The 14,800-nt window shown below is 39.7% G+C and overlaps 1 protein-coding gene across 4 annotated transcripts in view; it reads right to left on the reverse strand.

Annotated features, from left to right (window-relative positions):
• slc15a2 (solute carrier family 15 member 2) overlaps positions 1-14,224 on the reverse strand; it is a 30,123-nt gene extending 15,899 nt beyond the window's left edge. The window contains exons 1-7 of one of the 4 annotated variants that reach the window (XM_079664047.1): positions 13,819-14,224; positions 12,129-12,216; positions 8,330-8,471; positions 6,494-6,586; positions 6,247-6,346; positions 5,373-5,463; positions 5,209-5,286 (exon numbers count right to left, since the gene is read on the reverse strand). In XM_079664047.1, the coding sequence (XP_079520173.1) occupies positions 5,209-5,286; positions 5,373-5,463; positions 6,247-6,346; positions 6,494-6,586; positions 8,330-8,471; positions 12,129-12,216; positions 13,819-13,827 (601 nt within the window). In that variant the 5' untranslated portion in view covers positions 13,828-14,224. Of the gene's footprint in view, positions 1-5,208; positions 5,287-5,372; positions 5,464-6,246; positions 6,347-6,493; positions 6,587-8,329; positions 8,472-9,190; positions 9,349-9,415; positions 9,591-10,560; positions 10,688-12,128; positions 12,217-13,818 lie in introns of those variants that run through there. The other 3 variants (XM_079664050.1, XM_079664048.1, XM_079664049.1) reach the window with 3 other exon arrangements.
• Positions 14,225-14,800: the final 576 nt, after the last annotated feature.

Genomic DNA, 14,800 nt, shown 5'->3' on the forward strand with positions numbered 1-14,800 from the left:
AAAAGTGGGATCAAAATAATAGCACATTCTACATATTGAGAGCTAATACTTCAGTAATTTGACTTAATGGTGGGGTAGGTAAGTTTTGGAGAAACCAGCTCGAGTGTGCTAGAATTAGAAAATACACAGCCGGAAGAAATCTGCCACTTCCTTACAGAGCCCCTCCTCCAACACACACGAACGCGCACATGACCAATGAGGGCACGAGATAAGTTTGTGCACAGATGGAAGGCTGACAGGCAGGTAGGCCATCCAGTTACTTTAGCCGGGCCGGCTCAGATGATTGGTTGTGCTTTTTACAGCACTAGGCTTCCACAGATTACGTTTTTTTATGGATTTTTTGTTAAAGCACTTCAGATATTCATTGCTATCGGGATGTTAAGAGCATTCCATGGAATATAACAAGAAGTGTATCTCGAGCCGGTTTCTCAAACTTACCTACCCACCTTTAAGTTTGACTTTGAATGCAGGACTTAACTTGTACTTGTTGTAACTGGATATTTTTTTACACTGTAGTATTGCTACTTTTACTTCAGAAAATCTACTTCTTGTACCTCTGTTTATCTCCTCTTCTTCGCATGAGAAGAACAAGCACTAACTGACAGTAGTTTATGGATGCTTTGTCCTCTTACAATGACTTGTGAAATTCTTCAAGAGGGAAAACATGTGACGCATGGTAAACAAGTCTCTAACACTGAGTCGTACTTTGTGTACTCTGCGATGTGTTCGGGGCCCCTCCGCTAATATAATCACAGCTTGTTTTCACAGAGAACTGTCTGTAGAGCATGATGTTTCAGAGGGGATTCAGAGGCAGAGACAACTGGCTGTCAGGACAAATGAGTGGGGGTCTTGATCAAGAGGAAGCCCAGCACACCAGAAGCTGGACTTTATACAAACTATATCACAATAACAGAAAGAGTCTCAATATCAATTCAGTATCAGGGTAAAACACAAAAACAAAAGCATAAATTCCATGTATTTCATCACACCTTTGTTACTGTTTGCACAATGTTTTTTTAAGGAAGTTAATCAAGTCATAAATACTTCTCTAATATCTATTTTATACTCCTGGAAAACAACAATTTATTCATGCGTCTCACCAAAAACTACTTTTTTTACAAGATCACAATTGAACACTTATACGTTCAAATGTACCTTTTTATAGCTACTCCCTTACAGCGAATCGCTAACAGCGAACAGAACACAAATAACATTTAACAGCTAACAGCGAACAGCTAACGGCTAAAAGCCAACAGTTAACAGATAACAGCTACCAGATAACAGATAACAGCTACCAGATAACAGATATCTGTTATCTGGTAGCTGTTATCTGTTATCGCGAACAGTACACAAATAACCTTTAACAGCTACCAGCCAACAGCTACCAGCTAACAGCGAACAGCAACCAGATAACAGCCAACAGCCAACAGCCAACAGCCAACAGCCAACAGCCAACAGCCAACAGCCAACAGCCAACAGCCAACAGCCAACAGCCAACAGCCAACAGCCAACAGCCAACAGCCAACAGCCAACAGCCTACAGCCTACAGCTAACAGCCTACAGCTACCAGCTACCAGCTAACAGTGAACAGCAACCAGATAACAGCTAACAGCTAAAAGCCAACAGCGAACAGCCACCAGCAAACAGCTACCAGCTAACAGTGAACAGCAACCAGATAACAGCCAACAGCTAAAAGCCAACAGCTAACAGCTAACAGCTAACAGCTACCAGTTTACAGCTAACAGCGACCAGCTTACAGCGAACAGCGACCAGCGACCAGCTAACGTTAACTAGCTCTTCTCCTGCTCATTTCAACACAGATTCATTGTTTACAGTGTATCATTATCAGAGTAAAAATATTTGGGGGCAGCTTCTGGATTCATTAATAGTGACTTAAGAGTATACACATCTGTATTGTCCCTGAAATAGTTAGTGTTGTTAGTCAATTCGTTATTATTCAAATGTGGCATTGACTTAACCCTTAGGCCTATGTTGTGTTCGGGTCTCCCGTGACCCGTTTCAAGTTAAAATTATATAATAACTACGCTCTAGTTTTTTTTATCGGAACAAGGCTTCATGATGTCTTCCATGATATTATAAACACTACAAAACTGATTTTCACAATTTTAGCCAAGTCTGAAGGTCTCTAAAAAAAAAGTGTATAATTTGGTGTTGGGGTCCGGGAAGACCCAGCAGCATTGTTTTGGGTCACTCGGGGTCAAATTTGGCCCAATCAAGATTCATCTATGACTTTAGACACCCCAGCCCCACCCCTTCATCCACTGTAACAATAATTGTAATAAATTAGTTATGATGTAGTTAAAACAATATTGGATGATAGTGCTTATTTTTGAGTGTTTTGGACTGAGATAAATAATGGGTCAAAATTGACCCACAAACACCAGCTTTCGAGCACAACACGAGGGTTGAAACAGAAGTTTGTTTTTTGTGATATCCCTATTGTATCATGCTGTCAACTGAAATAAGCTTTTGCAAATTGTTTTACATAACATACTAGATCTCTTTCTTGCTTGGAGAAGGTGTGATGGGGATGTTGTAACTGAAAAATACACCGACACCATAAAGCAAGATTGAAGATACAGGTGGCAGAAAAAAGCTCCCTTAGTAGTTTTAGTCTATTTTATTTTTCAAATATTGACGGAATTCCTCTCACCATATCGGAAAGAAGATAAAGTTATGCAACCACCATTCATACTGTCACCAGGCGCGCCAGATTCATTTTAGAAGTGGGGGGGCCAAAAAAAGTGTGTGTGTACTGTATGGCCCAATCCCAAACCACGCCTTACACCCTACCCCTACACACTCCCCCTCCGTGACGGAGTGACAGGCTCCCTCCTGTCAGATGGAGGGAGTAAATACAGCGGCAAGCTTTGGGACAAACTCCCCTCTCTCCAGCAGAAACAGGAAATGCCCTAACTGTATGTAACAACGGTTTCAAATCAGCATCTCTTTGACAAAAAATGTAAATGAATAGCTCAAATAAAACTCCAAACATCTTTAATTGTGTTTATTTATAAAGCTCTTTTAGTTTTAAACCTGATGTTTATAAGCTTCTTAGTTTTTGCAACAGTCTCTAAATATACACAACTTTATAATAAAATGCACACATTTACCTTTTTCTAGACTACAGGTATGATCCTAAGTAAAAAAAAAATGAGGTTATCATGAGGTTGTTAACATCGCAATTTATCACTTTAGTGGTTTTGCAAATAATTAACCACTCTCTGATTTTGTACCATTCTGCGTTGTACCTTCTCTTTGCCCAAATAATCTACTAGCGGTCTCCTTTTTTCCGATAGTTAGCTGTACAGCTTTACCCGCCTCAATGTCCCGACAACAAACCTCCATGCAGTCGGAACCAGCCTATTTCGGTTCAACAACGGCGGCGGTGGGGGCGGCGGCGGTTTTGACAGTTTCTGCGGCCGCAGAGCTACTGCTTTTGGGTTCATCAGGCTTCGCTGTTTGAAGAAGGTCAAGGCTCCGGAGATGTGGATGTCAGGGATGTGACCTTCCAGTTGTTAAATGTAAGTTTAGATTGACTGTATTTAGTTTTCTTCTGCGCTGGTTCTTCTGACATGTTTGCAAGTGTAGGCTATATATTCTTTCTATCTAGGTTAACGGCTGACACACAGAACAACGTAACAAATAAAGTAAATAACGTAACAAATAAAAAAAATCTAAGCTTTTTTATTGGTTGTAATTTACATGGATACATTTGAATGGTGAATGGTGTGACAATGTCCTATTTGATTGGGTTAAAATGTACATATTCTTCCTGTTATGTCTGCCTGCTTTATTTTACCTAATGCAAAATGACCTGCTCCATCGAAATCAGTCGCATTGACCCGAAGACACATTTTGATTCCGAGCTTTCTAATGATATCAGGATTGTTTTTGTAGGCTACTCCAAATATTAAGCAAAATATGTCACATTATATAATGACTGTTACAGAGTCATCATTTTGAGAAAAAGGCCTTTAAAGTTTTCTCTTCTCTGGAATCCATCAATCTGATTGATTATTAGCGGAGCAAATGATCAAAATACTACGAAGGGAAGATATTTTCGTTTAGATTACTGCACTCACGGGAAACACCGGCTGTTGTTCCTGTTGTGACGTTAAATTACTCAGTTCTCCGCTTGTAATTATGCCGTTACAAGCTTCAAACCTGTATTTATCATCTGAATTTGCCGAAACAATTTTAATATTCTGAAAGCCAAGACTTTGTTTATTTGAAATCAGATGAAAACAAACTGTAACGGACCCTGCCGTGTTATCTATGATTACTATGTGCCTTACATTCATAATTTCAGCGGGAGGGAGGGGGAGCAGCGCTGTGGAAGAGCAGAGCAGTGAGAGGCGAGCTGTGGTCTTCCCTTTACAAGCTTAAAAAATGCGTGTAGCTACTCAGATTGAATATATATAACAATAACAAATAACAAAATATACACAGCTAGATCAGATCGCGTTTTAGATGTGACTTTAGAGTAGAGGGGAATTATTGAAACAGGATTTTTACAGTGTTCCGCGCCGCGATACGTGTGTGTTTCAGTATTTGTGCGTTTGTGTGTATTGTGTTTGTTTCCTGGGGAAAACACTCACGAGAAACACCGGCTGTTGTTATGCCTGTAGTGACGTTAAATTAGTCCGTTCTCAGCTTGTAATTATGCCGTTACAAGCTTCAAATTTGTCGGCCTATTTATCATCTGAATTTGCCGAAACAAGTTTAATATTCTGAAAGCCAAGAATTTGCTTAGGCCTATTTGAAATCAGATAAAAACAAACTGTAACGGACCCTGCCGTGTTATCTATGATTACTGTACCTTACATTCATAATTTCAGCGGGAGGGAGGGGGAGCGGCGCTGAGGAACAGCAGAGTGGTGAGTGAGAGCTGTCATCTTCCCTTTACAAGATTCAAACATGCCTGTAGCTAGTGAGATTGAATATAACAATCAAAAATAACAAAATATACACAGCTAGATCAGATCGCGTTTTAGATGCGACTTTAGAGTAGAGGGGAATTATTGAAAAGGGATTTGTACGTGGCATCTGCTGCTGCGAAAATGTGGGGCAGGGCTGAAAAGTGGGGGGGCCAATGGCCCCCTGGCCCCCCCGCTTCCGGCGCCCTTGACTGTCACTACTGGATGACATTTATCTGGAGGGTGTTTCAGGTGGATTGACACTCACCTAAAGCCAGGATCATCAGAGCTGCAGGAACCCCGAAGGCCAGAGCGTAGCAGTCTCCACCGAAACACTGCACATCACCTGCAGGAGACAAGCCAGCGTTAAAAGGCTTCAACACAACAGACTTCTTTGTGTATGATTTGAATGTTAAGAAAGTGACAGCTCACTTCTCAGTATTGGTGTAATCACAGTAGACAAGAGGCTCCCAGCGTTTATCGACATGTAGAAAATGGAGAAGAACTTCTGCCTCTCGCTGCCCTGCAGGTGATCAACGAAATTATGAAATTAAAACATGTTTTTAAAATAATGTATTTTGTCCTCTTTAAATACCCACAAATATTTAAAATGCGTTTTCAAATGACTGATTATTGTGTTAAGCTAAATCTAATAGCTTTAAGTGCTGTAGAATTCTGTGCAACCCATGTTTAACTTGTTTTGTTATTTTTTTTATTCAGGCAAACCTAAATTAAATCTGCAATTGCAAATTCAGCATATACTAAAGAAAATGTTGTTTTATTTGGTGTTCACATCACTAAATTCCTGTGTTTGTTTGACCACACTTTTAATACCACATCCGTTGCTATGAGCGTCTAATAATGAGGAAATGGTTTGAATTGAGATTATTTAAAAGCATGGTGCGTCTCATATAGATGTCAAAGGCTGACTTGTGTGTCGGTATCAAGACAAAGATGCCCATTACCTAAAAGCGTTTGTATTTGAGGCCCTGGAAGTGAAACCAGGCGGGAATTTTTACGAGTGAGCTGTTGTGGCACAACTATTTACAGCTGATTTAATAGACACCATAACTTCCTCTTGTGTCTTTTACACAGAAGACCTAAAGAAACTCTTTGTAAAACGATCACTTAAATATATGGGGTGGGTTGCGGGGCAAGCTGTTATAGAGAAACATCAACAAAGTTATTTCTGCTCTTATCTTTTTTGTTTATATACACCTAGATTTTATTGATTAATTCAAGAAATGTTTCTTCATTTTGTCCATAGAATACAAACATCACTTGAAGAAGAAGTGTAGAGACTTACATGTTCCTCGTCAAACTGGTCTCCACCAAAAGCCGCTACACAGGGTTTGATTCCTCCGGTGCCGAAAGCAATGAGAATCAAACCTACCATGGACAGAGCGCTGCAACACACACACACACACTATAAGTATATTCTTTTTTAATCGACCACCAGAAATAAAAAAAACCTGGTTGAAGACCTCTGAATTCCACATCTGACCATTTTAAGTGAAAGTAAAAGGTTATTTCATCAGCTCCTGAATACTTACATGTGCACGTCGCTGCTCCCCACGGTGGGAATGGCTCCGACCGACTTCACCACATGACCGATCACGTAGACAATGGACAGGTAGATGATGGTCCTGTGGAGAGATACATTACGCACATTCAGAGCTGCACTCTGGTTATTATTTATGATCTGTGAGGGTGTGTGGTCATTGATTCACCTCCACTAATAGAAGGTGTTGCACATTTACACAAAGCTCTCAGGTTAAAGGGGTTAAAATACTGCCTGATGTATGGTGTGCCTATAAATGGTTTTTCAAAGGCTAACATCCCTTTGTTACCTTCCCTGAAATGCCTTCATTGGACTCCTTTGTTTACTTCTTTAACATAGTGTTATGACCTGTCTCAAAAGGCCACAACAAAGAGGAGACACACCATATCAACGGTTTAACAAAAGATGTTTATTAAAGCAAGTGGTTCAAATTGGCCAAATTAATTAAGTGCAAAACAAGTAAAGCATGAGGTGTGGATGTCAGTGGTATCAGTAGTTTAAATGCAGGGTGAGGATTGCATTGACATGTTTGAGTGTGAGAGTGTTGAGTTGCACAAAGTGAAGCAACTGAAGAAACTCCTAGCATACTCAACCGAAACCGGGTGCCTGTAGGAGGAAGCAGAGGGAAGACAGAGAGGAGCAGAGGCTTTAAATAGCTGCAGGGCGCCGGACCCAAGCGCCCTGAGTTACTGCAATCAAGGCAATCAAGACAGCACAGCCACACCCTCTCTAGATGAACCCACAGGGGCATCACACATTAGCCGCGTTCACACCGGAGTACTTTTCCCACTTTAGTTCCGATATAGGTCCGAAATGTCGCGTTCACAACAAAAAGAGCCGGAACTAAAACTAGTTCATGAGAACCTTTTTACCTTTTTACCCTTTTTACCCCCCTTTTTCTCATGTGGCTCTCTTGTGAGAAAAGAGCTATATTTCTGATTGGTTGGGCGGATTGCAAACCACGCCCCGTAAAACAAAAAAAAAGTGTTGTGAAGCCACCATTTTATTATCCTTGCATTAGCATTATTAGCATTAGCATTAGCCCAGCGCAGAAATGAAGAGAGATCATTTATGGCAACACAATTCAATTCAATTCAATTCAATTCAAAACCTTTATTTATTCAGGTGAACACCCATTGAGATCATTGACCTCTTTTTCAATGGTGACCTGCTGCAGAAAAAAAATAAAACATGGGAGCGGTGGAGATGAGGAGGTGTCGGCGTTCTGGCGATTTACTCGGAAGGCCAGTCCCCAGCTCCGGGGACTTCCGGCCGGGGATTTTGGGCGGCAGTATACGCCGTGAAGTTGTTTGCGGCCTGCCAGTAAACCCAAAGCAGAAGAAGAAGAAGTGACGTCAGCGGCTTCATTTGCCTAATCCACCCCCAGGGACTTATTCCGGTGTGAACGTGATCTGTACTTAGTTCATCAGAACTAAAGAGTTCTGATGAACTAAGTTCTCATGAACCTTTGTGGAAAAAGTACTGCGGTGTGAAAGCGCCTATAGGGACATCACTAAATAACACTCGCACTTCTATTGGCTAGCACTCCAACAAATTGTACGTGATAAGTTAAGGGGCGGGACATATCTAAGCGGTTGACCAATCACAACAGAGCCGGCCAGCTAACCAATGAGAGCAGACTGGGCTCTGGTTTCTGACAGAGGGTGAAAAGAGATGCTGAATCACAGGCAGTATGATAAAAATAAAGAGCTTTTTGAACATTAAAGCATGGAGACATGTCCCAGTTGAGGCATAAATACAAGCATGAACCTGAAAATAAGAATAATATGTCCTATATAATGCATGTGGGGATGACACAGGGACTCACTTGTACTTTCCGAGCCAGGAGTCAGCGATGAGTGCTCCCAGGATGGGGGTGAAGTAGCAGAGGCTGCTGAAGGCGTGGTACACGGCGGTGGAGAGGTCCTTGTCCCAGTGCAAGTAGGTGAGGAAGTAAAGCGTGAGCACCGCTGTGAACACACACAAGCATGAGGCCTCAAAATCCCATAACTTCTTTATTATAATTTCTTTTTTTATCTTTAGTACTTTTTCTTTTATGCATGCTTAGGAAACATTAAGCTGTCTTTGGCTCTTTTCTGCTGTAACAATGTACATTTCCATTCTGTGGGACTAATAGGGAGGCTGTGGCTAGTGTGCTGGACTTCAAATCAGGGGGATAGCAAGTTCAAACCCCACCGCAGTCAGCATTTCATTGTGTCCCTGGGCAAGACACTTCATCCCAAATTGCTCCTGTGGGGATTGCCCACAGTACTGAATAACTAAGTCGCTTTGGATAAAAGCATCTCAGGTATTCTGATATATTAGCAATATTAATAATAATTTGTAATGCTGAAAACCGAATTACTGCTCTAAAAATCACAGTGAAATGTAGTAAAAATAACAAAAGCAATAAAAAAGACGCATACTAATCCGGTGTTCATTGGGAGCCATTATTCAGCCTTTGGCAACAAATGGTCACATTGCGTTGACCAGGACTTTTGTGTGCAAAGGTATGCATTTATTTAAAACTCTTGATTAGGTTTTTGCTCTTTTCTCTATTGATTTATTCTTAATATTTTTATTAATTGTACTTCTTAAAATTCCCTTTAGAAAAGGGACCTATCATGCAAAATGCACTTTTGTACGTCTTTTATACATGAATATGTCCCCGGTGTGTCAGGGAACTCACCAAGTGTAAGAAAACACAACCGTCTCCCTTTTCCTCCATACCCAAATCTCTAAAAACGGGGCTGGAACGGGTCTGATACAGACTGACACAGATTTGAAAATAGTCTGACGTCATCGACGAGGAGCTCCGCCTATATGGCCTGTAGCGGCCAAAATCATATAGAACTAAAACAGATAATTAACTTAAAATAATACAGCCGCTGAGGCACTAGTTAGCGGATCTTACGCAGGGCAATGATCCAGGTCCAGACAAGATTCTCCGTTGTGCATTTTATTCCTATAACAAAATACAATGAACAGGTTTCCTATATCTCTTTCCTTAAGCCTTTCCTATGGCTTTCCCTTATGTGGCTTGAAACAGCCTGGTAAAAAACCGTTTGCCTACTAGTGCTCTGGCTCCCACCTCCACCTATCTCCAATATATACAATGACACCAGGTGCTCTAATCACCCAGTGCCCAAAACATGCCTTCAAAATAAAAGCATAGAAACGAATTTAACTTATGACACTGCCTAAGAATACATATAAATAAATGATAATAATAATAAACACTATAAACAGCAAGAAAATAAATGTTACAATATTAAATAATATAAAGAGATATATATAGCTCCAACATGGCCAACTCTACACCTATCAGGGGAATGAGAGGTTGCCGTGGCATGGTAACAGCATGCTAACATGACGCTCGTAACTCGGCCCCCTCCTTTGCAGGGGGGCGTGGTCAGCTGCAGCGCATGCAAAGACAGGGTGGAGGAGAGGAAAATAGAGCGAAATGAGGCATGGCTAAAATGCATGATCTGTTTGGTATTTTGAAAAACAAACGTATAAATATACAGTACCTTATATAGGTATGGCCCTACAATATATTATAAAAATATAGCATGATAGGTCTCCTTTAAAATAAGGCAGATGCTATTTACACCCGGGTGCAAATAGACACTCCGTTAAAAACGATCAAGTTAAATTCACTTCCTGCAATACATCTGCTTCAATCCTCATCTTTAAATTGAATTTTTACACAAGGTTTTAATTTAAACTGCTTGAAGAGGAAACAGCAATTTCATGGCATGTTTACATGTGTGTATGTGTGAATGATTGAAGTAATGCAGGGCTGCCAACCCTCACGCAATTAACCCATATCTCACGCCACACATGCCTTCCCTCACGCTAAGTTTTCGTCTAAAATAAATGTATATAAAATAAATATAAAAATAAAGTGAAGAAACAGCAAACCGAGCGGTCTAGGAAATGAGACGGTCTTCTGGCTTAGTTCAGTAAAGTTGGAACGATATTGGGAGATTCGGATTTCACGGATCAATAACTCATGAACAAAACGTTATTCAGACACAAATTACGTCTCCTAAGTACCGTGGTAAGGTTGACAACGAACTTCACATTTTGATCAAAAAAAGCCAATACGCGCCGTCCTCCGAGCTGGACACATTACATTCATCTCTATCCGCAGCCGGAGAAGAAACGAGTGCTCAGGGACCGTCTGCAAAGTGCAACTCCGAAAAAAGAGAATACAATAATATTCAATCACTATTATACAGCTTATTACTACCAAACTCACTACACACATCAATAGTCTCCTGGTGGTCATACGACAGCAGAGAGTTTTGCAGAATATGCTTTTGGATAATTTTGGGAAATATTTATAATGTAAAATCTTCAATAAATATGGCATTATCTTCAATAACTTTACTATTATACAGTATATTTCCACCAAACTCACTATTTGCATTGTTGTTGTTCGCATCTGGTTAGCTAGCTGCGCTAACGGATACTAGAATCTGTTTCTAAAACAATGAGAGGGAGAGCTCTGTCCTGTCTGACTGAGAGAGATAACTACAGCGCAGTGAGGTAAGGGACTCTCACAGTGTTTAGATAGTTAACTTTAGTCTAGTTATCTCAGTGGGTCTAAAACGGTTTGGTCACCATTAATGAGAATAAATGAAAAACAGTTATGAAATACTATTTGACAGTAAAACAAGAATACAGTTTAAAAGGAGTGATTTGTAAAATATCCATCAAGAGAAAGAAAATCTGTGTACAGCTCTGTTTCATATGGATGTTGAGAGATGTATCCATGGATCTCAAAATTAAACTAAAATAGCACTTTACCTCTGCTTAGACCTATATGCCATTTTATATGCTGTGAGCTGATTATCGATTTTTCATTGTAAGAGTCGCGGGTACACTGTGTATGTGCGTATTCCACTGTGGCGCCCGGTACATTAATGGGAAACCCTAGTTTGTACATGTTCAATACATTTATAACACTATACACATGAATCGTCTTTCTCACACTGATATTCTGAACAAACTGTGCTGTTGTATTAGCTGTAAAGTGTCTCTACTGTAGGCTATTTTTTATTATATGTACAGCACTTTGGCTCGACCAAAAATCGTTTATAAATGTGCTATATAAATAAAACTTGATTTGATTTGATTTGATGAACGTTTCTTTTTTCGGTTCACCAAAAAAACCACTCACTCCAAGCTGAACTCAAAGGTTGGCAGCCCTGAGTAATGTGACAGACATGTAAGTGAGGTCATGTGATGGGAGGACAGAGATGTATCTGTCACTATAGCCTCTCTGTTAAATCCACCATTGACTCGCACACTTAACCAGATTAACAAGTATTTTACATGCGTTTTATATGTGAATATGTGAAACATCAAACACACATGACATAAGGAATCGATACATACAAGAAAGGAGAATAAAGACACTGTAGGCCGGCTTTTGCGCACTTGAAAATAAAGCCTTTGAATCTGTTTACAGTGTACACATCTACATTGTTATATAATACAACAATATGCAGTATTTCATGTTTCATTCGGTTTTCTCATGCTATTAAACTTCCTATTTATACATTTTTACTGATATCATTATGTCACGTGCACTCATTCGGACACAAAAGTGTGCTTACCTTTCATGCCATAGTAGGAGAAGCGTTCGCAGAACTCGTTCACCACTATGAAGCAGATGCTGACTGGGTAGTTGGTCCCACATAGTTTCTAAAAAAAAAAAAAAAGTGTTAAACTAGGTTCAACACAACAACAACAGACAGAATGAGACACTAATTACCATAAACAAATCCAATATCATGTATTTTCTATAAACAAAAACGTGCTGAGTCAATCAGGTTTTACAATCTGGGAAAAGATGTGATTTATTTTTGCCGTGGAATGACAGGAATGTGGTTGATGCATTCTGTGTTACTCAATCACTTATAATGTTAATGAAGTAAATCATTATGCAGAAGTAAAGAGTTTCAATATGATCATGCTCAGCTGAACTGGGTGTAAATGTTTAATGTTATTTTATGAGGATGTACTGTCGTTAAAAACATCTTCATTTAAATAGCCTCTGATTAACAAAGGAAGTACAATTCAAAACACTGAATTATGTTGTAATATATAAGGTGTTGGTAAAGATTGCACCCAGAACTACTCAACATGAATGCAAGGATATGCTGCTTTCACCTGTTGTGATTTTACCTTTTACATTTTTGTATGTATTTTAGTTTTGCTTTCCAATTGACTTTCAGCGGCCAGCAAATATGTCGATTTGACCTTCTGAACTTGTCCATGACATTGAGTAAATAATTATTTGGATCATATGATGTGTGAAAGGACTTTAAGGTGTGGTTGTTTTGTAAATAAGTCACTACCTCACTGTCAGGCTTTGTCACAGGGAGGGACTATTTCCTCAGTTGAAAGCTCTTGTCTGAAGACAGATTTTTCCAAAATGCGGCAAATATTAAGAAAAGTGCATTTATATTCTGCATACGCCCTGGGGCAAGGGGGGTGGGGGGTGAGAAATGAGCCTTAAAATATAAGTATATAACAATTGCAAGTATGTTTTGCTTGACTATTTCCATTGTATACATACGTCTGTCTACTCCACTACATCTTACAGAATTAAACAATTAAACGTTTTTTTTTTTACTACACCCAACGTATCTGTTTAAGTCACTTTAAATAGTATTATTATTATTATTATTGCTTTTATTATTTGTATTTATTTTATGTTTTTTTAATAACATTTTAAATATGGAAAACAAAGTTAAAATTAGCTCCATCTTTGCCAGCTGCAGAGTTGTTAACATATTAATGCATCAATAATAAATAAATACAAATTCACATATTATTCTCACCAATGTTCAAAATTAGAACTTTTTGTACTTTAAGTTAATTTTAATGCAGATAGTTTTCCACTCAAGTACGCTTTGAATGCATGACTTTGACTTACAACAGAGGATTTCTACACTTCATTATTAGCCTACTACTTTTGCTTAAGTTAAAGACATTTTCTCTATGTGTTGATTACACTCCTCCATCCCATGAACAGTGAAGCCTGAGCGCCTGTTGCATCATCTCACATAACGGGTTACTGAAACCAGTCAGAGATAAACAAACTGGTTTTACACGTAGGCCTATGCAGTTTGGAAAGAAACACAATAACACATTTCCAATGCATGCATTTGAAGCACTACGTCCCTGTTGCAGAAACAACTTTTTAAAGTTTGATTTTCATGCATACTTTGTAAACACTTTAAGAACTGAACTAAATAAGCGACTACTTTAATGCTGCACAAAACCCTCTCCTGTGCTTACCTTCGCCATATCGCGTTATTTGCCGGAGAGATTTGGGATGTTTCCCTCTGCAGACCGAGCTCCTGAATGGAACAAGCCCAGCCCACTTTGCTCTCTGAGGACACACGGGTGTAAAACCTGGACCATGTAGCCTCTTAAAACAGGCTTAAAAGTTAATATCGCACCATAAAACCTGAACTGGTTCCTGGTGTAATTCCAGTGTGACTCCACAGACTTCAGCTCCTGTGAGAAACTCTCCCAAACAGACTGAAGTCTCGCCTAAATGAGTGTGTATGTGTGTAAATGACTTTGAATGGAACCGCTTCTCTGCAACTACAATAGTGTGGTTGTTTCTGATGGAGGGTCAACATGGCCTGCAAGGGTCCGCCAAGCCGCCTCTTTAACCGGATCAGTGACGCCGAGAGATTCACTAATTTCAGGCGAATTCACTGCGGTGTGTGTGTGTGCGCGCGCGCGCGCGTGTGTGTGTGTGTGTGTGTGTGTGTGTGTGTGTGTGTGTGTGTGTGTGTGTGTGTGTGTGTGTGTGTGTGTGTGTGTGGGGGGGGGGGGGGGGGGGGGGGGTTACAAGTCTCATTACAGTGAAATAGTTATTTTCTTTAGTCTGTTTCCTTGGTGGAAAGTAACTGAGTTGGCCTAAACTACATTTACTCAAGTATTGTACTTAAAGACTAGTTCTACCTATGTTGTCTTTACTTTATACTTCTTCTGCTCCACTACAAGAGGCGACTATTTTATTGATTGTTTACAATAGGCTACAATATTCGCTTTTTTAAGGATGTAACCTATAAGGTAAAGAATATGATCTGTAATAGCTGATCAGAATTTAAACTTGATGATCCTTTGACATTAAGCAGAGATGGGAGATGTACTCAAATATTGTACTTTAGTAAAAGTAGAAGTACCAGAGTGTAGGAATACTCTGTTACAGGTCAAAGTCCTGCATTCAAAAGGGTTATCAAAAGTGTACTTAAGTAAATGACTT

This window comes from Notothenia rossii (assembly GCF_949606895.1).
Source record: "Notothenia rossii genome assembly, chromosome: 2".
Classification (NCBI taxonomy): Eukaryota; Metazoa; Chordata; class Actinopteri; order Perciformes; family Nototheniidae; genus Notothenia; species Notothenia rossii.